Below are 25,771 nucleotides of genomic sequence, written 5' to 3'. Positions count from 1 at the left end.
GGAGCCGGGGCGCGGGCGGGAGGGCTCGCCGCAGCGGCCCGCCGCGGTCCTACCGGAGCCGAGTCCTGCCTGGAGCACGAGCGCCCGGGAGCGTGAGGACGCTGGAGGAAAGTTGGGGGTCGGGGCCGCGGAGCCGGGAGCGCGGAAGCAGGGCCGGTGTCCGCGTCTCATGAATATGCAGGAGCCACCTCCCTCCCCCCGTGACGTCACGGGCCGTCCCGGGGTGAGCGCCGGAGCCGCTCCGGGTCCGCGCCAGTGAGCGCGGCTGCTGGCGGCGAGCGAGCGAGCGAGCGGCGCGGCGGCGGGCAGCGGAGGCCGAGCGCGGCGGCATCCGAAGCGCACCCAGCAGGCAAAGCGAGGCAGCCGCGGCCCGGCGGGCACCCGCAGGCGAGAGCCGGCGCGGGCAGCAGGCGGCGGCGGCAGCTGGTTGGCGGCGGCGAGGATGCTGACCGGGAGGCTGTGCTGGGTGCCGCTCCTGCTGGCGCTGGGCATGGGGAGCGGCAGCGGCGGCGGCGGCGGCGGGGGCAGCCGGCGGCGCCGCCTCCTCGCGGCTAAAGGTGGGTGCTGGGGAAGTTTCCTCCTCTCCAAAGAGGGAGGCAGGGCGGGCTTACGGGTGCAAGCGCGGGGACCCGGGCTCACGCTAGAAATGCACGCCCTCCCTTGCCGCAGCTCCCGGCCTCTGTGCGCTCGGGATCCCCGAAGTGAGCGCCCTGCGCCCCGGACCTGAAAGGCTCCACCTGCAGACGCCGGCCCTACCCTGGGCGGGGTCCAGGGACGCAGGAGAAGGGGAGGTCTGCGGAAGTCTGGACAACTTTGGGGGCTGTGTGTGGCGGGGTGGGAGCGTAGTGAGGGCGTCGCGGGCCCCAGCCCGGGGACCGCTTGAGCTGGGCTCGGGCGCCGGGTAGAAGAGACAGTTGTCTGCTCCTGCCCTGAGGGAGGGAATCGGCGGCGGTGCCTTCAAAGGACGGAGCAGAGCGCTTCTCCGGCTCGGAGGTGGATGGAAACTTGTAGGCTCCAGGGAAGCTCCCCCGCCCCCGCCCCGGCTCGCCTCAGGCTCCCCCAGGGCGGCTGTGGCTCCCCTGGGAACGCGCGCCCTCCCGGTGGGCCGCGGAGTCCGGAGAAGTGTGGGATGTGACGCCCCCCAGCTCCCCGCCGCCTCTCCGACTCCGCTGGGGCCCACCTGGCGCCCTTCCCCCGCCCACCCGGTGCGGTGGGAGATGCTGACTTCCCCGCTGCTCCCTCCCAGAAGGCTGCAAGGTCCTGGTGAACGCCCGGCGCTGTAAGGAGACAGTAGGCTGGCGGGCAGCGTACTTTGACAGCTGTCTGGGTGCGAGGGGAGGGCGCTGGGGTAGGGGCGACCGGAGGGCGGATCTGAAAGAGAAGGTCACGTGCAGGACGGTGCGGGGAGGGGCGAGGGAGGAGCAGAGAGGGAGCCGGGTGAGGGTGGGCGCTGGGGAGGCAGTAGCAGATCTCGGCTGGAGCGCCCAGCTTAGTGATAACTTGTTGATTCTTTGCGCTGTTGACGAGCAGGGTATGCGCTTGGTTTAGGAGCTGTGGCCAAATCTGCCACGTAACGAGGAGGGGGGAACGTGATCGCTGGAATCTTGTCTGACCATCATCAGGGGCCGGAGGGGTTTGCACCTGTAGATAAACAGGTTCCCTATTAGAGGCAACCTGATTTTGCAAGCTGGCTTTGAATTATAGCTTACCAGTGGCTCAGGGAAGGAATGTATACCAGGTTTAATTACTCTTGGAGGGTGAGGAGAGTAGATAGTTTGCCTCCTTTGGATCTCAGGGATTCTTCTCCCACAACTTGTGAATGATAAATTTGAGCAAAGAATAGGAGAGTTTCTGCTTATTCTCTAACCTTACATTGTTGTTGACATGATTTTGAAACTATTTCATAAGCAGACATCCTGTTTCTTTTCAACAATTCAGCCCCCCCCCCCTTCTTGAGAAGCAGTTTCTTTTTTGAGAAGACAAGGAAAAACTCATTATGAAAATATTTTAAAGTGTGGTAAAGGAGTCGCTGATACGAGGGATCATTCTGAGAGACTGTTGTTTTGGTAAAAACAAGAATTAAAAACAATGAACTTCCAAACCTTTTGCCGTCCTTCCCCTGTAGAGACACTTTGTTTAAATAGGCAAATGACATGTTTTTGAAGATTTTTAATCACTTTGTAGCAAAATAAATGGTATATCTATAAGCAGATGTCTGCAAACAGGGGAGCTCACAGCAAGTGAGGAAAAGAGAAAAGCTTGTTTGGGTAGAGGACCTGGTGTGCTTATGCATTGCAGGGTTCTCAGGTCAGAATAGAAAGCTTTGCAGAGATAAGAGAGAAAGATGAAAAAGAAAAAAATCCAGGATCCCAGTGATTCATATGTATATGTACAATTATGTGCATTTTAGTCAACACTTTTCATCTTCCTCACTTAGTATATACTCATTTTGTGGTGAAAACAAGCCATTTGTCTTTCCAATGTAAAAAAGTTGATTGGCCCTAGAGGGGTGAGAGTTGTCTAGCGAATCCCCCTTCTTCCTTTTTTCCCCTTCCAACCACTGGGGGGCTGCAAAGAGCGCTGTTAGCTGCATTAAAAAAAAAAAAAGAAATGTGTAATAGTTGATCAAAACAGAGACATTTATAATGACAGTTTAGTCGGTATTTACAGAACTGACTTTCCTTATTACGATGCAGTTGCATTTTACATTCCCAAATCTCACATCATCTCTGAAGAACATGAGCAATAGTAAGGGTATGCTTCTTCCTGCCACTGCCTTTGCCGTTTCTAAGGTTCGTATCATGATTACTCCTGTCACTGAAAAAGAGAAAAGTCAGGGCGACATGTGAAGAAGATTGAACAAAAAATAGCTTTCTTCCTGCATACAATTCTGCACTCACGTGTAGAAGAAAATTGGGAATGTGGCTTCAGGCTGCCCGTCAGAGTTGAACACGCCCCCTGGACAACTGCGTGGAAAACATACCTCCGCAACTTTGGGCTCCTGTACGACGACGTTGTGGCTGTGGGGCATGGCTCGTCTTGCCTTTGTATTCCTTGCTTCTTGCTGCAGGGAATTGAGCCTCTAATTCCATACAACTGTTTGGGGTTTTCACAGAATCAATGAACTCTTAGTGCAAACATATTCCCAATTTCTGAAATAATCCAGTGGCCAGGCAGTTATTATAACAACTTCCCTTTACTTTTCTCTATCTTGGCTATTTAAAAAAGATGAACACTTCTTGGATTCCTTGAAAAGACCAGATTCCCTTCATCCTGAATCACCTCTGGTTACCAGGCCAGGATGTGCTCATGGATCCTGTGGACCATGTCTTCAGGCTAGAAGGTCACCTTCCTCAGCCTAATCCCTTCTGTTACTCATCCCCTGGTCAGGCTTGCACAGGGCCTCCCCTAGGAACCTTTCCCCATGGGTCTCCCAGGCTGGGCACCCCCAGAACACTGTGGCTCCCCCTTTGGTGTGCCTGTGCCCCTTGTCTTGCCCCGGCACTGCTCTGTGAGCCTTGAGGGCTGGAATCTCACCTTGACTTTCCCTGCCTCCCTAGGGCCAAGTGGCTGCCTGGTATTCAGGTGTAAGCTGAGCAGTCAGTGGTGATGGGCTTAGTGATTCTACCTGTTTGCAGTCACAGTGCTCTTGTTTCTTGACGTAGATGTTTGAGATGTTTTCTCCTCTCCTCTATAAAATAAAATTTGGACTTAGAGAAACCCGGGTTCTAATCCTGGTCCTACTGCTTCCTGGCTAGATTATCTTGGGTAAATTAGCTAAGCTTTTTGAGCCTCAGTTTCCTTATCTATAAAATAGGGATACAAAAAATCTACCTTGCAAAGCGGTTGTCAGGAGAGGGTTTAGAAATCATTTAGCCCTCTTCATGGCATGCAAATGGCACTAAATACATAGTGACGGTAATTATTGGTTTCATAAACACTGGGCTCTAGGGTTTGAGATTTGGTGAAATCCCCTTTTCTGACCTCTTGGCAATTCAGTAGCTTTGTTCATATCTTCTCGCAGCCCAAGCTCTGTTCTCTCTTTGTCTCTTTCTTTGTATGTGCATGTGTGGAGAAACACCATGTATAAATGGAAGTCCACATTCACACACATTTGGCTTGAACTGTGAAAACATTTACTACTTTCACTAGTCTACGGACGCCTTTGAGACCAGGACCCCCTTCCCATTCATTCAGAATCCCTGGCACTTAGTGCAGGGCCAGCCCAGAGTAAGGACTCAGCAATGTGTGCTGTATAAGTAAATAAACATGTCTCCGTGGGCCAGCTCTGGGAGGTGCGGGGCTTCTGGTCTCTGGAGGAAGAGCATCTGTGGTTGATTTGGGCTGTTAGGAGAGGTCCCTGCCAGTTAGCACTTTCGTCTCAGCCCTGCTGTTCCGGGAAGCAGAGAAGCATTTTTGTTTTGCTTAAGACAACCTCTCTGATGATGCCTGTTTACATGGAAGGGGGTAACCCAAGGTTTGATAACGAAATGGCAGCTCGAAACAGATGATTTTTATTATTTGTTGTCTGGCCCACCACTAACTGGACCCTGTGGAAATGTTTCCATTGGTGTGGTAAGTTTGAGATGGTCCAGGAGAGGACTGAATTGGGAGAAGGCTGCTGAGCTCAAGACGTGTACTGAGTAGGACAGATGATTGCCATCTTAACCAGGTGGGGCTGCTGTAACGAAAATACCGGGGCCTGAATGGCTTACAAGCAATCGCAATTTATTTCGAACATCTGGAGGCTGGTAGTCTGCGATCAAGGTGCCGGGGGTTGGGTTCTGGTAAGAGCCTCTTCCAAATTGCAGACTCCTGACTTCTCATTGTACCCACACAGGGTAGAGAACAGAGAGAAGAAGCAGGCTTTCTCCTGACTTTTATTTATAAGAGTACTAATCCCATTGATGAGAGCTCCACCACCATGACCCCCTCTTTCCCCAGTCACCTCCCAAAGACCCCGCCTCCTCATGCCATTACTTTGGGGTTAGGGTTTCAAGGTATGAATCTTGCAGGGACACAAACATTCATCTATAACAGTCATGCTATGGACTTTGGGGGAGCATCAGGCAGAAGGCAGGGGTGGGCACAGTTCAGAGAAGGATGCCTTCGGTGGGAGGCCAACTCAAACATGTACTGGGCCCTGTTCTTTAGCCTTATCAGCCAGTAGCTACTTCTCAGTCTTCTGTTATTCTCTGTGAAGGGAACAAAAAGATAAAGCAAGTTCCAGATATCAAAGAGCTCACACTCTGTCTAGGGCAAACATCACACATGACATGAACTACTGGAGAACTTCATAGCTGACGGGAAAAGGGTAGATTGTGCACTACAGACCTCAGAAAAATCTTGGAGGAAAGGAAGAAATTGGCAAGGATGGGAGAAGTCAGGAAAGATTTACAGAGAAAATGAAAGGGGTCTTGATGGGTGAGTAGGCACTCGGTAAGCAGATAGGAGGGGGGCAGGACAGTGAATGCAGGATGGTAAGAATGCACATGATTGGCATACAGGCAGGAGTGAAGAGGGAGCTCAGCCATGGCCAAATACATTTCTTTTTTTCCCCCTTTTTTTAAGGGGGGAGGGGCAAAGGGAGAGGGAGAGAGAGAGAGAGAGAGAGAATCCCAAGCAGGATCCACACCCAGCACAGAGCCTGACACGGGGCTTGATCTCAGGACCCCGAGATCATGACCTGAGCCGAAATCAAGAGTCAGATGCTTAACCAACTGAGCCACCCAAGTGCCCCATTTTTTTTTGTTTTTGTTTTTTTTAGAGAGAGGGAGAATACATTTCTGTATACAGATTACAGAGCTAATAAAATAGTGAATGTTTATTGAATGCACACTATGTGCCAGGCACTTCTTTCAGCATTTCCCATGTGTCAGTTGATTTGGTCTTAACCCCAACTCTATGGTGAAGGTAGAATTGCTGTCCCATCTTTACAGAGGAGAAAACTGAGGCCCAGAGAAGTGAAGTAACTTGCCCAAGGTCTCACTGCTTAGAGATTATAGAACTGAGATTTGAACCCAGAACAGTGTGGTAGACATGGATTTCACATCACCTGGGCTTACCTACCAGAGGGATGTGATGTCTGCTCTGGGAAGGGTCTGAGTAAGGTCAGAGAGGCTCTTACTCTGTCTGAGCCTCACTGTCTGAGAACATTTGGGTTTCACTACAAAATTGCTGAAAGAGTCCGTTTCTCTGCAAGCCTCATTCTCTGATTCACTTCGGCATGAGGAGTAAACATGGCTTCTGTCTTCTGGTCCAGGCCGCTTGAAGACTTCCTCACTTCCTGTCATGCTTGGCCTCACACAGAGAAGACAGCTGTCTGCATTTCGTGGTCTGAGATGTGCTTGCAGGGGTCTCCTGCACCAGAAAGGGCTCCCTAGCTGGTCTTTCATTTGGGTTAAGGATGGCTCCCTTCTGAATCCTTTGTTAAGCAGGCAGGGTGAATAAAGGCTACCATGAACACTTCCAAATATATTAGATATACTCGAAGGCTGGCCGCTGGGGACAATGAAGAGGGGATGCTGAAAAGTGAGTGTGGCAAGGGTGGGAGGAGATGGTATAGACGGAGTAGCAGGTACCTGACTACTCATAAGGCTGCCTTTTCTTATGTCATGGCATGATTATATATGTCAATTGCTCTTTTCACAAATACCCATTTTATAGATTGGTAAAGGAACCCCATAGGGCCTGCAGCAACAGAGACAGAAATCAGACCAAGGGGTCTTACTGCTTGTAGGTGGTTGTAATCCAGCACCAGAGAGCCAGGTGATGTCTTGGACGATGTCACCCAAAGCCCACTTCTGCCTCTTCTTAGTGGTTTTCTAATCCTTGGAACAATCACTTACCCTTATAGATCCTCAGGACCTTGCCTGTCCCCAGCTCAGTGCCCTCTGCTTATATCAGTTCTCCTAGGGTCATCTCTAGCCCTGACCAATTTTTCTAGCTCATCTTGAGGCTTGCTTAATGTCTGCCTCCTCTAGGGTGCTCTGGGGTACCACCAGCCCCATGTATGCCCAACCTCTTCTCTCCCTCCAGAAACCTGCTGTTATTCTGTCTGTGGCTGCCTTTTGGGTGAAGGGTCCTCCTGTGCACTCACCTAAGTCAGAGTCCCAGGACTCCTCCAGCATGCGTCTCTCTCCCCAATCACACCCTGTCCTTTATCATATCCAGTTGATTCTACCCATTACTATCTAGAACCTTCCCCAGTCTCTCCATGCCCCTGCTACTGCCTTATTCAGCAGGGCTTACAACGAAAGTGCTAAATTTTAATTTTGACCTCCTCCTCACTCCTCCCTCACACTGCTGCCAGGATGGGTAGCACCAACTCCAGTCCCACCAGGCCTCCAAGAAATTCCATCCCAGTCATCATGAATCCATCCTTCACCATCCATGCTAGGGGCTGGCAGGGCCCCAGGGTTTTGAGAATAGCTTCACACTCTTGGAATGGCTTCAAGTTTCTGTCTGTCACAGGCTACCCCTTGTGATGCCCACTGTCCGAACAGCATGGCCCCTCTATGTCCCCGGCTCTCTACTTACACAGGCAACAGAGTCTTTGCTACCACTGGGACTCTAGTACTGGAAGTCCAATTCCTATATTACATTTTATAGTCACTGCCCTGGGGTGGGAAGGGGTGCTGTGGGGAAAAGAGAGGGAGTAGGACACCAGTTCTTGTCCTAGAGGAAACCAGCCCTTCTCCCACCTTCTGCCTCGCCCATCCCTACCATAATCCCTTCTAGCAGCTCAGATAGTCCTAGAACACCGGCTAGGACAGGAAATGTCCGCAGAGGACTTCTGCCTGCACTCTTACAACCCAAGCCTCCTGTGAAGTGGGGATGCATGGCGGCATTCTGAGAACAGGGAGCCTCACCCCTGATGGTAGTTTCTCTCAAGATAGTTCCAAACTCTGCAGCCATCCATAAGAGTTGATGGTTTTCCCTTCACTTCTCATCAGGCCGCCTCTCTTCTCAAAGAACTTTCCAGCAATTTCCAGACAGCAAATATGATCATTTACCAAGAGCTGACTATGTTCGAGGCACTGCTCTGAGTGCTTTATAGGTATTAATACTCATAGCCTTCCAGCCACTCAACCAGATGTGTGCTCTTATCATCCCCATTTTAAAGGTGAGAAAACGAAGGCTGGGAAGGTTAAGCTACTTACCCAGTTCACCCAGCTAGTAAAACAGTAGAGCTGGGATTTGAATCCACCAAGTCTAGTTTCAGAGTCTGTCCTCTCCTCCACCATGTCAGTGATTCTCAACCCTGAGTGCACAGCAGAACCAGCTGGGACAGTTGTAAAATAGCAGTGATGCCTGGCACCCACCCCCGGAGACTCTGCAGCAATTGCTCTAGGCTAGGACCTGGGACTTCCTTTAAAGCTCTCATGTCTTGCCTTGTCTTTCTTTTCTTAAATTTTGTTTGTTTGTTTGTTTATTTAAGAGCGAGAATGAGAGCAGGGGGGATCGGCAGGCAGAGGGAGAGAAGCAGACTCTTCACTGAGCAGGGACCCCATGCAGGGCTCAGATCCCAGGACCCCGGGATCATGACCTGAGTGGACGGCAGACTCTTAACCGACTGAGCCACCCAGGTGCCCCAAAGCTCTTGAAGTTCTCGGGTATTTCTGATGCCCAGCCAAATCTGAGAAGCACTCCCACTGGCTACTAACAGTTCGCCAAGGAACACTTTGTTTCTTTACATGGTTGTAAGGCTGCTTCTGGGTGGGGGCCTTGTTCCTCTATATTTTACCACTTCTAATTTCCCCCCTCCAAGTGCCTGTTGCCTTCCTGCTCCCCAGGCAGATTGTGAACCCCTCTAGGGGGAAGAACCCCGGACTGGATGCCCTCACACATTTTTAGAAGCAACAAGAGTGGCGTTTATAGCCGTTTTCAGTGTGAATTCCAGTGGCATCTGCTGGACTGGATGCCCTCACACATTTTGGTGTGGCTAATGTTCTCCTGACTCATCTGTAGAGTGAAGTGTTTTCAACTTTTACAAAGTGAATGCTGTTAATTGGGAGGGAGGGAAGGAGGAAGGAAAGAAGGAAGGAAGGATAGAGGAAAGGAGGGAAGGAAGGAAGGATGGATAGAGGGAGGGAAGGAAGGAGGGAAGGAAGGAGTGAAGGAGAGAAGGAAGGAGGGAAGAAGGAAGGAAGGAGCGAAGGAAGGAAGGAGGGAGGGGTGTAGGCAGGAGGAAAGGAAGGAAGGAAAAAAGGAAGGAAGGAAAGAAGGAAAGAAGGAAGGGTGGGTCTTAAAATCCCATGAACTGCAAACAGTACTTCCTTTCATTCCCCAGCGTTTCTGTGCATTTCGAGTGATGGCTTGTCTTTTACTCCCTCCCAGACAGGGTCTGGAGGGAAGAAGCTGGGGCAGTTTACAGCAAAGAGATGTGTGCCAAGAAATCCTGGCAGAGCAAAATGAGCTGAAATTCTAGGACTGTGTGGGCTTAAACTGCCCTTGCGTGTGGCCTAGAGGACTGGAGTAAGTGATTTTCTAACTCCAGAGGCAGGGAGAAGAATCTCCCACACTCCAAACCTGTTCTACCCTCTATTTCCTGTCTAACCATTAGTGATTCGTTCCTTTGGATTAACATTGCCCATGGTAGGTTTGGAACCATGAGCTACAGCTACAGAAGAGAGACCCCACATGAAAGGTTAAACCCCATTTCCATTTCCCTGTTACTCCTGTTTCTTCTCCCATTTTGTGACTTCTATCACTTTGCATGTCCACAATGTCTGTTGTAGTATATAGTTAAACAAATCTGCAGTCTTCAAGCCAGTCTGACAACAGTCAGTATGGACTTGTGACCTGGACCCACTGATCAGTGTGGAGCTGGGGGGCAAACTGTTCATCTTTCTGGGGTTGGCTTTGTGCCACCTCCCTCCTCTACCCATGGATGTTCTGAGGATCCACCTGGAAGTGGCTCTAAATGCCTTTTGAAAGGATAAAGGGCCTACAAAAAGAAGGTGATCAGATTTAAGAAATTTGTTGGAGACTTTGGGACTCAACTCCCCCAAACAAAATCCTGTATCCTTTTCTTTTTCTTAGGCCTTACCTATTTTGTTTTGTTTTGTTTTGTTTTAAAGATTTTATTTATTTATTTGAGAGAGAGAATGAGAGAGAGAGAGCACATGAGAGGGGGGAGGGTCAGAGGCAGAAGCAGGCTCCCTGCTGAGCAGGGAGCCCGATGCGGGACTCGATCCCGGGACTCCAGGATCATGACCTGAGCCGAAGGCAGTCGCTTAACCAACTGAGCCACCCAGGCGCCCAGGCCTTACCTATTTATCTATTTAGTTAAGTATATTTTCAGGAGAAGTTTGAATTTAGTGTTAAGTCTCTTCCCGGCTCTTTGATGTACAGCTTGCACGTGTCACACAGCTGGTGGTCACCATGGTTACCCACGAATGCAGCAGTTGCAGGTCCATAAATTTTCAGGGAAGAACCAGTCAAAACTGTTAGTATTATGTCAAGTTGATGTGTCATTTTCCAATTTGCATGGATAACTGCATTGCAGCAAATTAATTAAAGCAGATAAATGTTAATCTAATGCATGTCTCCTTTTAATTAATGAAATATAGCCATTATAGGGGTGTGTGATTTATTGTTTTAATTTATAAAATGCTGAATTCTCCTATAAAGTTATAGTAATAGGAGAAGCTGACCCATATATAGCATTAGGAAAAATAATCACATTTCTATAAATTAATCACTCTCTAAAAGGATATAGTTCATTAACACCATGAACTGAAAGTGTTAGATGTAAATTAGATTAACCTTTTTAGTGACACTTCCATTTATATTGCGTATTCTCTTCAAACTCAAAGCACTTTACATATATTAATTCAATTAACCCTCCCCAGACCCTTGTTAAGTAAGTACATATATCAAAGTTGGAAGGGAGGAGAAACGAAACCCTTCAAAGACATTGAAGTCCTGGTCTTCGGATGCATTATTTATGATTTCCTCTGCAGCAGTACGGTTTATCCTGGACTTAGGTAGCTTGAGAACATGCATAGGTATTCAGGCTCACTCTCTCGGCTGCCAGGAAACACTTAGCATGTCCCTCTATCCCTGAAGCCAGAGATGCTTCTGCCTGAAGCTCAGGCCAAACGCTCTAAGGACACTTCTGCCTTATTGCATAAAATGTACCCCAGTGGCCCTGGGTTTGGCGGCGAACAGGGCATTGCCAAGTGAGTGTGGGTGACAAGACCTTAGTACCTGCTCAGGCATCCAGAGGGTCACCTTCCCTTGGGCTGGCTGCTGCCCCGCCTTTAACCCCCTCCTCTTGATCATCTAGAAACTGAGGATGGGCCAGTGAACAAGATTTTAGGATGTGAATGGGAGAAGAAACACATCTTGGTTATTTACAAAGTTAGATAGAAATGTACTGGTTAAGAGGGGAGATGGAGCTGGGCTGGAGGTGGGTGACCTGCTAGGTGTGAGACAGGTTAGGTGGCTGCTCATCAGCACCTCTGGGGCTGATGATGCTGGGGGCCATTGCCAGAGTGTATCTTCTTCTGGGATAAGTAATGTGAATTAACTTTCCCATCAGTGAAATAGCTTAGTCATAAGCTCCGTCTTTAATCTATAGCATTGAACAGTGCACATTTGGGAGAACATCCTCTGTCACTGCACTGATGAGAATTTTGTTGTGACTATTGGCTGCTGCAGGTCTAACACTCTCCCCACCACACTCTTCTGTGTCACTCTGTGGATCCTGTGCATTCCCGTCAGCATTCTCTTAAACCCTAGATCGTAGAAGTCCTATGTATGTAAATCATGCTTTCTTTTCCAAACAGGTCATTAAAGGCACTTTGATATGATATCAGATACATGGGTCTGTAGAGTCAAGGATGAAGTTTTAAGTAGGAAAAGCTTTGTCATCAGTTAAAACGGGACGGCCCCACGGGATGAGGCCCATGGAGTTCTCCCACCATGGCTAGGGAAGCAGGCGAGCAGGAAGAGGGGTAGATTTCTGGATGTGCTGAGATTTCTAGGCTGTGCATGTAGTCCACAAAAAATGAGCAAATGGGAATCTCTCCAAAGTCAGAACATTTACTTCTGGATCTATGGATATACTGGTTTGTACCGAGCATTAAAGCTTTGGCACTGTGCACAGGGAAACCCCACCGACCTTCCCCATCCAGACCCAGACCCCCAGAACTTCTGAGGCTGGCATTGGGAAGAAAAGCTCCTTGGTGGGGGGTGGGGCAGATGGGAGCTGTGAAGCAGGGATGGGGCAGGTGGCTAACAGCTCTGGTTCTGACCCTGGCATCTCCCTTCTAGGGGCAGAGGTTTTTTTCTGTGATTAATGCTGCCACTCCCTGCATAGGCTGGGGTAGGGACCCAGAGTGGAGAGAGATACCCTCTTCCTGGAACTCTGGCTTAAGTGGGAACATTTCCTTTTATTCCCACATCAAAGCTAGAGCTTGGACCCAACAGGGTTTTACTAAAGTCTGAGGATCCATAACAGGGAAATACACTGAAAGGATTATAAATCTAGACCACTGGTTTTCATCCGTGTCAGAATCTGTGGCCCCTTTTTACAAAAAATATTTTGTGATGCCCCCATTATTATCCTGAAATGGAATTTACTGATATTATTAAATTATGTATACAACCCAAGAGATGCCTGGACACCTGCAACACTCTCACTCACTCACAAATTCCCAGGTCTGGGCCCCTGGGTGGCTCAGTTGGTTAAGCGTCTGCCTTCCGCTCAGGTCATGATCCTGGGGTCCTGAGATTGAGCCCTGCATCGGGCTCCCTGCTCAGCGGCGAGTCTGCTTCTCCCTCTCCCTCTGCCCCTCCTCCCTGCTCGTTCTCTCTCTCTCTCAAATAAATCAATAAAATGTTAAAAAAACAAAACAAATTCCCAGTTCTAGGAGATACCAAAGATGGATCCCATATGTGCTTGCAGGCTGAAATTGCCTTATGGGGTAGATAATTTCTGGAACTATAGCCTGGGTGCCTTTCGGGGGAAAAAAGGAAAATGCCACCTGGACAACTGAAAGAAGTTGTCACATTTCACAGGAAGATCTTCTCAGGAATAAGAATTTCCAGTGAAGCATGTTGGAAGACCTCATAAAGCCCATAAACCATGTGCTGGAACATTATTTAGACCAAAGAGAGGACTGCTACTTTGCCTAGTTAAGTATAGAGATATCCCCTGGTCTTTCCCCTTTCCTGCTTCTCTACTCCATAAACACCAAGAGCAAGTTGGAGGGGAGGGGGCGGACTACACTTGGCCCCTCCATCAGAGACTTGGGAATGCCTTGCCTTTGTAGGGGGGCAGGGAGAATAGATCTTTGGATCAGATAGGAGATTGATGTTAAAAATGACCTGGATTGAGCCTTAGTAATTGAAAGGGAATGAAAAGTTATGGAATTGGGCTGGAGTATCTTTGAGCCAGTTTCCACCCCGTGGTAAAGAGGACGTTGACATAGCATAGTAGGGGCCAAAAATCACATCATTTTTTGTTTATAACCCAATGGATTAAACTCCAACAAACAGGATAGAGTACTTACTATGGTCAGTACTAATTTTTCAGAGTTAAAACACTGGTCTCTTAGATGGAAAATTCTTCCTTAGTGTTCTAATTGATTATGTAGAATGAGGGTTTTTATTGTGTTTTGTTTTTAATCCCTAGGTGTCTTGTTCTTCTCCCTTTCTTCACATAAGCTTGAGGTGTTACAAAGAGAGAGGCTGCATTGCCAAAGAGAGCGTCAGTAACTTTGAGATGAAAATGCATTTTAATATTTTGATTTAATAGGAAATGGTATATCCCCTTAATAAGTAGTTCAGTGACATTTGGTAGTTGTGTAATATTTGACTTGGAGTGGAGTTTATAAAAATTTCAGCCCAACAATAACTTCAGGGCACTAAGGGATGTATGTATTTCTGAAATGAGAAGACCTGGTTGACATTCTGATTCTAAAATCAACATCATCTCTTATGCATCACCATATTTTCAATTATAATGGACTATAAGCTGTGAATTTAAAAGCAGCTTCCCTGCGAGCTCCCGCACAGACCCAGCTTATGTGGAATAAAGAGAAGAGCCTGGGTGGGAGGGAGAATTCTCACGCCCACTCTTCCAACTTAACTTACTAAAATGCTTCCTTCTCTGAGACGGCTTTGGTAGCCCCCCACTCCGCCACCCATCCTGGCCCCCTGACACACACACACTGGTTCCTTGGGGATTTTTTTGAAAGTGGAATCTCCTCTAACTTCATGGGGAATTTACATACCGATTTCCCTGAAATGATTGAACTTGGGAAAGGTAAAATCATGGCAGGAAAAGCCTGAGGTTGTGTGAAATATACCTCTGACAGCCAGACAAAAGTATTTCTCACAGAAAGCTTGGGGAGTAAAACAGGTGTCTAGGGCATGGTGTTCTGTTATCTCTCTGGCATTTCAAGATAGATTCAGATCTTCCCTACCTGGTAGTTTCCCATTTCAGCCTCCTCTCATTCTCCAAGGAAAAAAAAATGCCCTACAGGGATTATATCCAGGTCCAGGTATGGTGGTCTTTGGCAGCAGTTAGGGTCAGGGGTTACACTTAGGCAGTCCTAGGGTACAGTGGTTTTGTGGAGTACTGGTTTTGTTTTGTTTTGTTTTGTTTTGCCAGGAGGCTCAGAAGCAGACCTCCCTATGCCAGAAGGTGGTCACAAAACCAGGTCTGTGATGGCCCCCCAGTCTACCCATAGCCAGCCTAGGATGAGGAAGGGCCAGCTCTTTTCCCCATCCATCCCATTCAGCAGGGCTAGAGGAATAGAAGAGCTACTGAGTTAGGTGGAACCTGCTACCAGTGGCTTGGAATCAGGGGCTTCCTCCCCAGAGGGGCTGTGTACTCCCGGCTGGAGCTTATGGTAGGTCTTGACCCCCTCTTCAGCATGCATTGTTATTGGACTCAATGCCATGCAAGTTGGATGGAGACTAGACAGTAGTCATGGGGCGGGGAGGGGATTTAGGTGGTCATGGATGGTGACTGTAACTGACACCAGCAGTGCCCTGCCCACATTCCCTCTGCTCCTGCCATTTTCATGCATTCAGGCCCTACTTCCAGCACCAGGGGCCCTTTGCCTGTGGCTCTCTCTGGCCACGAGAACTGTCTCTGCCTGTGTGTGTGCCAGGTCAGAAGACCAGGGAATTAACAACCCCAGGAATTAACAACCTCAACCAATGACTGACAGGAGTTGGTGGGTCAGTACCCCAGCACCTTTGTCTCTCTGGTGAGAGAACATCTGCAGCCTGGCACACAGTCCCCCCGAGGTCCCCTGAGGCCTGGGCTCCACGCACCCCCAGTGGCGACTTGCTCCCACCCTTTGTTCCTGAGTCTTTCCTGACATCATCTCCCAGATACACCACCTGCCCCCCAATCCTTGCCTCAGGCAGGGCCTGCTTCTGAGGGGCCTCAAACTGATAGAGGGAGTGAACAAGAGAAGGTATTTTATAGGGAGTGTGTGCTGTGCTCTCTCCGGGCTCTTCCTCCATACCATCCCCTGGGGTAAGTCTTATACTTCAGGATCTGGGCGCTGGGGTTCCTTGGCACATCCGGTCAGGCTTGCTTGGCAGCTCTGCGGTCTCAGAGGGATATTTGGAACTCTGCTTCGCCCCAGCTGGCGTCTCCCTTCACTGCACATGGAGTGCTCGTGTGCGGCACTTAGGCATTCCTTCACACGCACTGGGGTAGAAGGCCTCCCTGCAGCAGATGCCCTGGCAGGGCCCTGCAGCCAGGGCTGGCAGCTGGTATGCTGCGCCCAGGACTCTCAAGGCTCCTGGAGGGCGGGGTGGCCCCAGCTTCTTCCCCAAGATCAGGACTCAGGTACCTCCTGAGGTACCTTAAGTTGAATCAGACTGAGTGCCCGCAGCCCACAATCATTCACGCGTCTGGGGGAACATCTGGCCTGATTGCAGCCAGATTTCTCGAGTGTCTATTTTCGGCATTCTCCCAGAACACCTATAAGTGAATTTGCAAAGCAGTTTTACCTCTGTCTGAGGCACTTCCTTCGCCGATGTAGAATAGCCCGCGGAACGAAAGATCTCTCCCCTGCACCCACCCCCGCTTGCCCACTGGTCTGAATTACTGTGGTCATTCTGTTATTTCAGTTAAGGCGCTAAAGAATCTGACTGCTACAGATTCTACCTTTCTCTGAGAGACTTACTGCACTGGGCCACTGTCAGCGGAATAGTCTGATGTGAATTAGTTCTTCAGCTTAGCCTCAGTCACATGGCCCAGCTCACGTGGATGGGATTTAGTATTTTTTATGTTTTTGACAACCAGATGACTTTATTTCAGAGGTGAGTGTTATCAGCATATAAAATATATGTAAATAGGCCATTTCAGGTGCTGAATACAACCTCTAATTTATTTAAAAAGTTCTCTTAATTCTGGGTGGCTGACTGATGTGCGGTGTATAAATAGTATATGGATCCTGACTTGGTGTATTGGTCCTGATTATACCACTTAGAAGCTATGTGATCTGGGCGCCTGGGTGGCTCAGTTGGTTAAGCGACTGCCTTCGGCTCAGGTCATGATCCTGGAGTCCCTGGATCGAGTCCCGCATCGGGCTCCCTGCTCGGCAGGGAGTCTGCTTTGCCCTCTGACCCTATCCCCTCTCATGTGTTCTCATCTCATTCTCTCTCTCTCAAATAAATAAATAAATAAATAAATAATCTTTTAAAAAAAAAGCTATGTGATCTTGGAAAGGTTGCTTCACTTCTCTGGAGTGTCAGATTTCTCCTCTCTAAGATGGGTATGTTAAGTCCTATTTCAAGACGCTGTTATAAAGATAAAGTGAGCGCAAGGACATAAAACACCTGGCATACAAGAGTCTGGTGTTCTGGTTATCTAACGCTACCCAGCAAACTACCCCACAGCTTACTGATGGAAAGCAACCATCTTATTATGCTCATAGATCCCATGGCTCGGGAATTTAGATAAAGGGGAGGGAGGGAAGGAGGATAGCTTGCTTCTGTTCCATGGTGTCTGTGGCCTTAAATGACTAGGAATTGGTTAGGATCACCTGGAGGTTTCTTTATTCACACAGCAGGTGTCTGAGCTGGGCCTACTCAAGGCCTGAGCTCAGTTGGGGCTACTGATCAGAGCCTGCACGTGGCCTCCTCCCTGCACGAGGAGGGGCAGTCCTACCTCTCATGGTAGCTCAGGGGTCCAGTGCACAAAGTGGAAGCTGCAAGGCTCTTGTGGGTCCAGCCGGTCCCTCTCCTGAGTCATCTAAAAACAGGCCCTTCTCACCTCAGGTGTGACTCTTACTAGATGATTCTAACTTGGTTCTGTTTGTCTCTGACCTTGGCCTTAGCCAGACTGGTCATGACTCTCCCATGGCCCACAAGAGAAAGGATGGAGGATGTTTATTTCCTATGCAGCAGGCCAGGGCACACCCTACGTGGGGGGCAGCATGCATGGTGAGAACTCTGAAGGACAGACAGGTCCCTATAGGAGGTTGGACAGGCGGCCAAAGGGAAGTGTGGGGGTAACGGTCTAAGACTTTGAGGATGGTTATCCCTGTCCTAGAGACTTTACACACGTCAGCTCACATCATCCTCTCAGGAGCTATGTGAGGTGAGTCCCGTAACTTCCCCATTTTATAGGAAGAAGCTGAGTCTCTGGGTAAGCTTTAGTAAGTCCATAAGTACTGGCATTGGGACTTAAAGCCAGATCTGTCTGACTTCAGAGCCTATGCCCTTAATATCACTGTGGTGTGCAGTCTCCCCTTGGTGATACGTCTTTATATTTTATCCTCTATTTATTGTGCATTAATCATTTTCCCTGACCCCATTCTATACTCATTGAGGGCAACAGTGTGTCTTTTCCTCTTATATTCCCCTCCTGTGCACATGGGAGACCCTCAGAAAATAACACCGGGGCTTGGCAAAGAGGCCACCATCCCCTTTCAGGGCCCCAGCGAAATGATTGTCTTGTTAGCCATACCAGCTGGGCTCCGGTGGGTTGAGAGCAGGGAAGGCATTGTTGCTTATATCCTAGTCTCCAAAGGAAATTTCGTTCTAGTTTATTGTTGAAGTATGGGTTTTGAAATTGAAATACAGAAGGTCTACTAAAGGGATGTTCCATTTGGAATGGGCTCTCTCGCTCTTTTTTTTTTTTTTTTCCTGTTTTCAGGTTAAAAGCAATAACCATGAAGCAAACAGAAAGAAAATCCTCCAAAGAATATTGTGAATGGCTCTGACAGGTTAAAGCTGCTGGATAAATGTGGAATTTACATGACAAAATCCTGAGCACAATGCTGATTGTCATTCACAGTAATAGCATTCCCCAAAAAGCTAAAAATCTTAATTAAAAAGAAAGACCACATAATTTATATTTGCTGGTTAAGTGTCCTTTTGCCTGAGGAACTACTCAGACTATACTGTTGCTCTCCCCGAATTTAACTTCACCAAGGCTGGGGCTGCTTCGTGTCCTGAGCCCTTATTCCTACCTCCTCTTCCTGGGTTTGGCAGGCTGCCTGGAGCATAGGAGGCTTCGGGAATGATCCAAAAGATGATCCTCTGCCCTCAAGAAGATGTAAGTTTTAGTGGGGAAACTAACTAGCTGACAGATTAAAATATTAAATGGTGATTCTGGACAGGAGGGCAACACGAGCCTTGAGTGAGGCTGGAGAATGGGGGCTGGTGGAGTTGAGGGAAGGGGATACCTGCCCTGAGCAGGAGCAGGGGGAGGGCGGCCTGCCAGCCACACCTGACACTTAAGAGCTGTTTCACCCTCTAGGCAGCACCACTTCCTTTCCCTGTGGGACTGCCTCTCCTCCCTACCCGCAACCTCATCCCAGATCTCTACTGGTGGAGAGAGACCAAGTCTCCTCATCTGGGACTTTTTCTATGAAGTTTCACCTTTCTCCTCCCACAATTGTGCCATGATTTTAGCCTGTACATACCTCAAATAGAGTTCATGCAATCCTTTTTATTTTAAATTTGAAAAGCTGAGTTTACCTACCAGATAGTGAGGTCTGTAGAGAAGCAGAGCTTATGCCTGAATTCATCCCTGTTTCCCAGCCTTATAACTAACTGTTGATTGAGTAAGTAAACAAAGGAATGAATGGATGTTGATTCAGTCAGATGCCTTGTAGACTCTGGAGAAGGGATATGATGTCAGCGAAAGTCCCAAGGTCAGGAGAGAGCATGTGCCATGTTGGATACATGCTGAGACCAGCCTGTTTGCCATGGGCTTCCATCTGAGGCATGGGAAGAACAGGCCTCCCTTTCTAATGTTGGGCCCTGCAGCCCTGAGCTAAGGGGGCTGGGCCAGCACAGGAAATGTTCTCAGGCATTCATGGTCTCAGAAATACCATGGGAGCCCATGTGTCAGGCTCATCTGATTCTTTTTTCCTGCTGAGTTATTGCCTGTGAGAAGTCACTATCTACCCATCAGCGGGGGACCCCATGTTTGATGTTGATCCACACTGTGGATGCAGCCAAGGCCATACAGAGACAGGGCTCAGCCAGGGCACCAAGGCTGCTTGCCCTCCTTCCCAAAGGGAGCCTGGGGCCAACTCTCACTCAGAAGGCTGGCCAGAGAAAATACTGTTCCAGCCTGATTGAATACATTGTTGTCCTAGGACGGAGTATGGCCACCAGCACCCTCACCCCATAGTCATGTCTCCTAGGATCTTGGGGGTGCAGTACTGCCAATGAAGACCAAGAATATAGCTGGCCCACTCTTGGAAGGGCTTAATGGTCACATGGTGTAGGTGCCCCGCCTCTAGCACGTGTCCAAGAGGTGTGGGAGTAAATGATGTGTGCTCATTTCTTCTGAGCTTTATCTTTCTGCTGTTCATATTTCTCCTTCCTCTGCCTCCATAATTACTTTTCTCCTTTGGCACCAGCCTGCATTTCTATACAAAAGACTGAAATCCATCACAGCATGTGATGGGGCCCAGGGAATAAAATAATAAATTTGATTTTTGCCCAGGGAGGCATGATGAACCTGGAAGACACAGCTGGCCATGCTGTACTTGGTGGGCTGAGGGAACAAGCACTGGGGAACGGAGATGCATTAGGAACCTACACAGAAACACTCCTGGCAGCCTGTGCTCCTTCCAAGGGGTTGGTGTATGTCTCTGTAGAGTCAAGACTGGACAACAGTCTCATGCAAAGGAAGCCCAACGTGTCTAGGAAAAGAGGTACTCTGTGAAGTATTGTGCATCATGTCTCCATAGGTATACCATATTCGTTAATTCTAGGATCATCTTTTTTTCAAATGTTAACATCTCTAAAATCAGGACGAGTCTTACAATCAATGTCCTAAATGTCATGAAATGTGATAAATGGTAGTGTCATTCATTGGCCTGTTTGCTGTCTGATCTCTTCCTGCTCTTCTGTTGCTCCACTCTGTGTGGCAGGGAACTACATTCTCCAGCTGCCTTGCCAATTGCCTCTGGCTAGGTACAACCAATGGGAGGCACTGGTGGAATACTGGGGAGGGTGGAAAAGGGAGAAGCCAAAGTATTTCTCCCTCTCTTTCTCTGCCTGGGGTGTTCTCTTTGCTGCCACACATCTGTCCTTGCTAATTCCCCTCCTGCAGGGAAGACATGGCAGGGTTTCAGGTTCTGCTATGTGGCCCCACCTCTTGGGCTCTGGTGATCCTTCACCTTTCATTTGTCCCTCCATCCCTGGATGGTACTGGCTTCCTGTCTTGCCGCTTGCTGTTTAGCTTCCCTATACTATATCACTTGGATAAGTGACTCTTTGCATTAAACTTCCTCTCCTTGAAGTACCTAGAGTAGTTACTGTTTTCCTTGTTAGATCTTGATTAACACAGAGATACATCATTATAAGATCAAACACTGAGGAGCCATTACTTCTCTTCCCCAGATCCTCATAATCTGGTCAAGTTAAGGTTACCAACAGTCCCTTTGATGCCAATCTCAGAAGACTCTTTGAGGTCTGTAGCACTTGACAGTGTAGCTATCCCCTTTTGTTGAATCTCCCTTTTCCCTGTTTCCTGGGGCATCCACCTCTTCTTTCTCTTTGCTTCTTGAATTTCCTCAGTCTTCTTTTTCCAGACGCCTCTTCGGTAACACCCTTGAATGTTGGGTTCTGCAGATTCCCAGGATTCCTCTGCCCTTCTTTTCACTCCACCTGCTCACACCCACAGCTTTAAATACAAGCTTTCTGCAGGATGGGGCTATATCCCAAGCTTTAGACACAAAATTCTGCTATCCTTGGGTTGTCTTATAGATCTACCAAATTCAAAATGTCCTTGGCTGAACTCCCCTTCTCCATCCCCAACCCTATACCAGCTCATTCTGCTGTATTCACTGTCTCAAGAAATGGAGCCTCATCCATCCTGAGATCCAGACTAGAAACATCAGAAGGTCATCTGGGACTTTTCTCTCTACCTCCCAAATCCAGCTGGTTTCCAAACTGTATACCCAATGGTGTGTATAAATATTTAACAATCAGCTCTCTGCAGTGGGGGAAAAGCCCTCGGATTCATGGCACTTGCCTTTTTTTTTTTTTTTTTTTTTTTTTAGTGTAGATATTCCCATCATGGCTGTGATTTCAAGCTACCAGTGTGCTATCACTGAACATGGGCTTGGGAACGGATGTGTGCAGTCAGTTCTTGTGAGCTGGTATGCGCCTGCTCGACTTACCCCTGCACTATTGCCATTCTTTTATTCCATCTTCTCTGGCTCCGTCTTATCTAGACCCCTGTTGAGATGCCTCCTTGCTGCCTTTTCAGTCTCTCTCATTCCTAGGCATCCTTCCCAGGACCTGAGCACATCAGCCTCTAACTGAGAAGCTTTGGGAGTTTCCCATTGCTTAGGAGAATACCAGAGACAGAGTCTTCTTGGCCTTGATTCTGGAGGATGTGGCCTCACACTGGGCTTGAGTCACTAAGGGGCTGACTCTCTTGATGTTTTTCTTCTGTGCCCTTCATCACTTTAACTGTTTTAAGTATGCAACCATATATTTGCTTGGTGGGCTGTGCATTGATGACCATGAAAGAAGCCAGAGGATGATTCAACTTTGCACCTGGGGGCTGGGAATGGGGCTAGAACTCTTTGAGATAAGGGGACAGGTCTCCTCAACGTGTCAGTCATTCTGGGCTGCTGCAAAGACTCTCATGAAACAAATTATAGTTTAGAGGGCCACATCTTTGGGAAATTATTAAATAGGTCATGAAAAACTGAAGATTCTCTTGGATATGTGTTATGTTAGAGAAAACAGATTCAAATGCAAGCTGTTCCTCTGCCTAATTGCTAACCCTTTCTTCTAGAAATAACAATTTACCAAATGCCTCCTTGGGTTGGGCCTGGAGATACAGAGATGAGGAGGACATAGCTGAAGCTCACAGGCTAGTGAGTGACTGTGGAGTCCCAGTACTTCTGTCTGTTGTTCATATAGGAAAGTCAGGGAAAGACTTCTGAAATTAGCCTCAGCCAGTTAGTGCTTTTACCTCATCTTCCTCTTTATGCATGGACCCAAAGTGCTATCAACCCTACCACCCACTTCCTAGTGCTCTTGTTTTATTGGGGTTTTGATTGAAATAGATGACTCTGAAAAGCTGTGTATAAGAACTTAATATAGCATTATTATTAATTTGTGTCACCATTGTATTGTGTGTGTGTATGTGTGCACGCATGCACACACATCCTCACCTCTTTCCTAGATATTATGGCAAGGTGGGGTGGGGTGACAGGGGAAGTGTAAATGAAGGGGAAGATCCCACCTCTGCCTCTCAAGGGGCTCACACTCAAAATATGGATTCAAATGGAGTTTCAACAAATTGTAGAATAAAATTAGGTGACAACATATGGTGCATACCAGTTGGTTCTCTAGGTGGTCTAAAAGTAGAGAAAGAAACATGGATTCGAATTATAGAGTGGCAACTTGCAGTGAAGACATTTCTACATTTTCACAGATGCAAGGATTAGAGAAATGCAATCTGGTTCTTGTCCTTACTGCAGGGTTTGCTTTTTCAAGGAACAAGAAAGACTAGAGGGTTTCCTTGAATATTGTTTATTTTATTTATTTTATAATTAAAAAAATACATTCTCATTGTAGAAACTTAAGGAAATACATAAAAAGTAACAAGTTTAAAAATTTGCATTAAAAGATTAAAAATTACCCATATTCCCCATCACTCAGAGATAATCCTAAAAATATTTCAGAGATTTTTCTATGCATATTTTTACATAATTTAGTTCATACCATATATACAATTTATGTCTTGCTTTTTTCACTTAACATTATCACATAAGTATTTTTCCAGGTTATTAAAAACTCCTTATATGCATTGCCTTTAATGGCTACATAATATTTCAGTGTGTGAGCATACCCTAATTTATTTGAGCAGTCATTTTGTCAGTTATATTAGTGGTTTCCATTTTTTTATTATAAATAATCTTGCAGTGAAAATTTTGTGTCTTTTTATGTCTTGGGATACAGTTCTAGAAAAAGTTTCAAAGGATAAGGACATCTAAGGTTCCTGGAATGTTTTGCCAAACTGCTTTCTAAGAGGGATCCATTGGTTTATATTCCTATTTATATCCCTCTATTTCTCTATCCTTTACTATTATTTTTAACAGGTATAATTAATATACAATAAACTGCACATATTTAAGTACAATTTGGTAAATTTTGATACGCATATATACCCATGAACCCATCATCACCACCAAGATAATCAATACTCATCATTATCCCAAGATCATGGGAGTTACCACCTTGCAACATTTCCTCATGCCCCTTTATACTCCCTCCCCACAACCACTGTTCTGCTTTCTGTCACTGTAGGTTAGTTGGTATTTTCTAGAATATATGTAAATAGAATTATACAATATGTACTCTTCTTTTTGTCTGGCTTCTTTACTCAGCATAATTATTTTGAGATTCATCTGTTGTAGCATATATTAATCATTCCTTCCTTTTTATTACTGAATAGTATTCCATTGTGTAGATGAACCACAATTAGTTTATCCATTCAGCTGATGGACATCTGGGTTGTTTCCAAATAAAGCTGCTGTGAACATTCATTTACAAGTCTTTAGTGAACATATGCTTTAATTTCTCTTGGGCAAATACCTAGGAATGGAATGGATGAATCATATGGTACTTGCATGTTTAACTAACTAGCATCTTTTGTTAGTAATAATTATCTCCTAGGATAAAACAAGTGCATTATCATGATAATAATAGTAATTATTATTTAAGTGATTTTAACTGGCTCATTGGACATTGCACTGGTTCCCTGATCAAAGATGAGGTGGGGGAGGAGTAGGAATGAGGAGGGGGACAGAGACCTCCTTCCTGCCCCACTTTTAGGTATTCAGCAGAGAGTGAGCAAGGGGGATGGTCTGTGCATACTTTCTACAACCCCTGCTCCCCACACTGGGTCTATAGCCCAAGCTCTGCTCTTGATACCTCTAGACTCTTCTGCATTTTCCTCAGAACAGACTCAGGTCCTTCTGGTCTCTGATTGGAGTATCCTGCTTGGGTTCAACTTCCTTTCTCTTTACAGTACGTTGTGATGACGTGACCTAATCCTCCTCTGCCAGTCACGTCACCCCCTTCATCTTGTCTACACCCTGTAGCCTTCCTAGTTTGAAGAGTAGGGGTGGAGGGGGAAGGTAAGGAACTCCATGAAGGAAGCCTTAAGCTTCCTGCTTGCGGTCCTTGGCATGAAGAGACCTTTAATAAAGAAATGTTGAACAAATGAATGCAAAAATTTATATAATAAGGCAACAACTAAGCATCATCAGCAGTTAGAGGAGGGAGTGATCAAACCTGCCTGCCTTGGGCAGTTGGAGAAGGCCTCCTGAAGTGTATGGCACTCTGTAAGAAAACAGTACAAGATTTGTGTGGCTCAGAGGACAGCAACAGAAGGAGGGAACTGCATTTCTTGTTCCAGAAACACTCTATACACCGTAACATTGCACAGTCCCAGTAAACATGTGGGCTGGATTATCATCTCCACTTTTCTAATGAGGTAATGAGACAGAGAGTTTGGGAAGTCTGCCCAAGCTCTCAGTGAATAGGGAGTGAGCTGACAGAGTACACACCATCTTTGAAGGACCAGGATAGGCCTTGACATGACGAGAAAAAGGGTGAGATCATGTTTGTCCTCTGAGTGGTGTGAGGTACCTGCTCTCTATCCATTGATCCTGGAAACATGAGCCCCTGTGCTCTGCAGAAGAATGTGCTGTGGCTGAAAGGGCCCGAACCTCCTTTTCTGCTCTTCTTCCTGGGAGCACATTCTGTGGCAAGATGTGGGCTGGGACCATTCCCTCTGCCCACTGAAGCTGCCCGAGGATGTCCAGCTCACACATAGCCTACACTGGGGCCCTGGACCCCGGCATCTTGGGGGTGATTTAGGAGTCAGGAAGACAGGTGGAGAATGGTATTGTCCCTGTGCCAGTCTTCATTTTTTTCTGTGTCTTACCGGAGTCACTCACCATGTTGATCTTAGAGACAAGTTTCTGATATATCTGATAAGGTCTTTGTTTGAATTCTATGAATTGTTTTGTGTTTGTTTCTTTGTATGGGAATTGCAGTCCTATCCAGAAGGCCTTTGCTTCCTGGCTTCATGTTCTGTCCTGTGAGTAGGACAATGGTTGTGGTCTGTGTGTCTCTCAGTACAGCTTGACAAGGAACTCTTCCTAGGCAGTGTTGTACACAGTATTGGGCTGGGTGGTGGAGCAGGGCCTTGCCCTTGAGAAGCCCGTCTGGGTGGTCCAGTGCCGAGCATAGTACCCAGCATAGCTGGCAGGTGCTTGGCAGATACAGGAGTGAA

At 47.4% G+C, this 25,771-nt stretch overlaps 1 protein-coding gene across 1 annotated transcript in view; it reads left to right on the top strand.

Annotated features, from left to right (window-relative positions):
- The first annotated feature begins 240 nt into the window (after window positions 1-240).
- Window positions 241-25,771, top strand: part of CLSTN2 (calsyntenin 2) — a 608,040-nt gene continuing 582,509 nt past the window's right edge. The window contains exon 1 of the mRNA XM_045903664.3: window positions 241-557. Coding sequence (XP_045759620.1) covers window positions 443-557 — 115 coding nt within the window. The 5' untranslated portion in view covers window positions 241-442. The remainder of the gene's footprint in view (window positions 558-25,771) is intronic.

This window comes from Mirounga angustirostris, unplaced genomic scaffold (genome assembly GCF_029215605.1).
Source record: "Mirounga angustirostris isolate CCGP_5_RB_7025 unplaced genomic scaffold, mMirAng1.0.hap1 SCAF_1, whole genome shotgun sequence".
In the NCBI taxonomy this organism is placed as follows: Eukaryota; Metazoa; Chordata; class Mammalia; order Carnivora; family Phocidae; genus Mirounga; species Mirounga angustirostris.
This window is presented reverse-complemented; position numbering and strand designations above follow the sequence as displayed.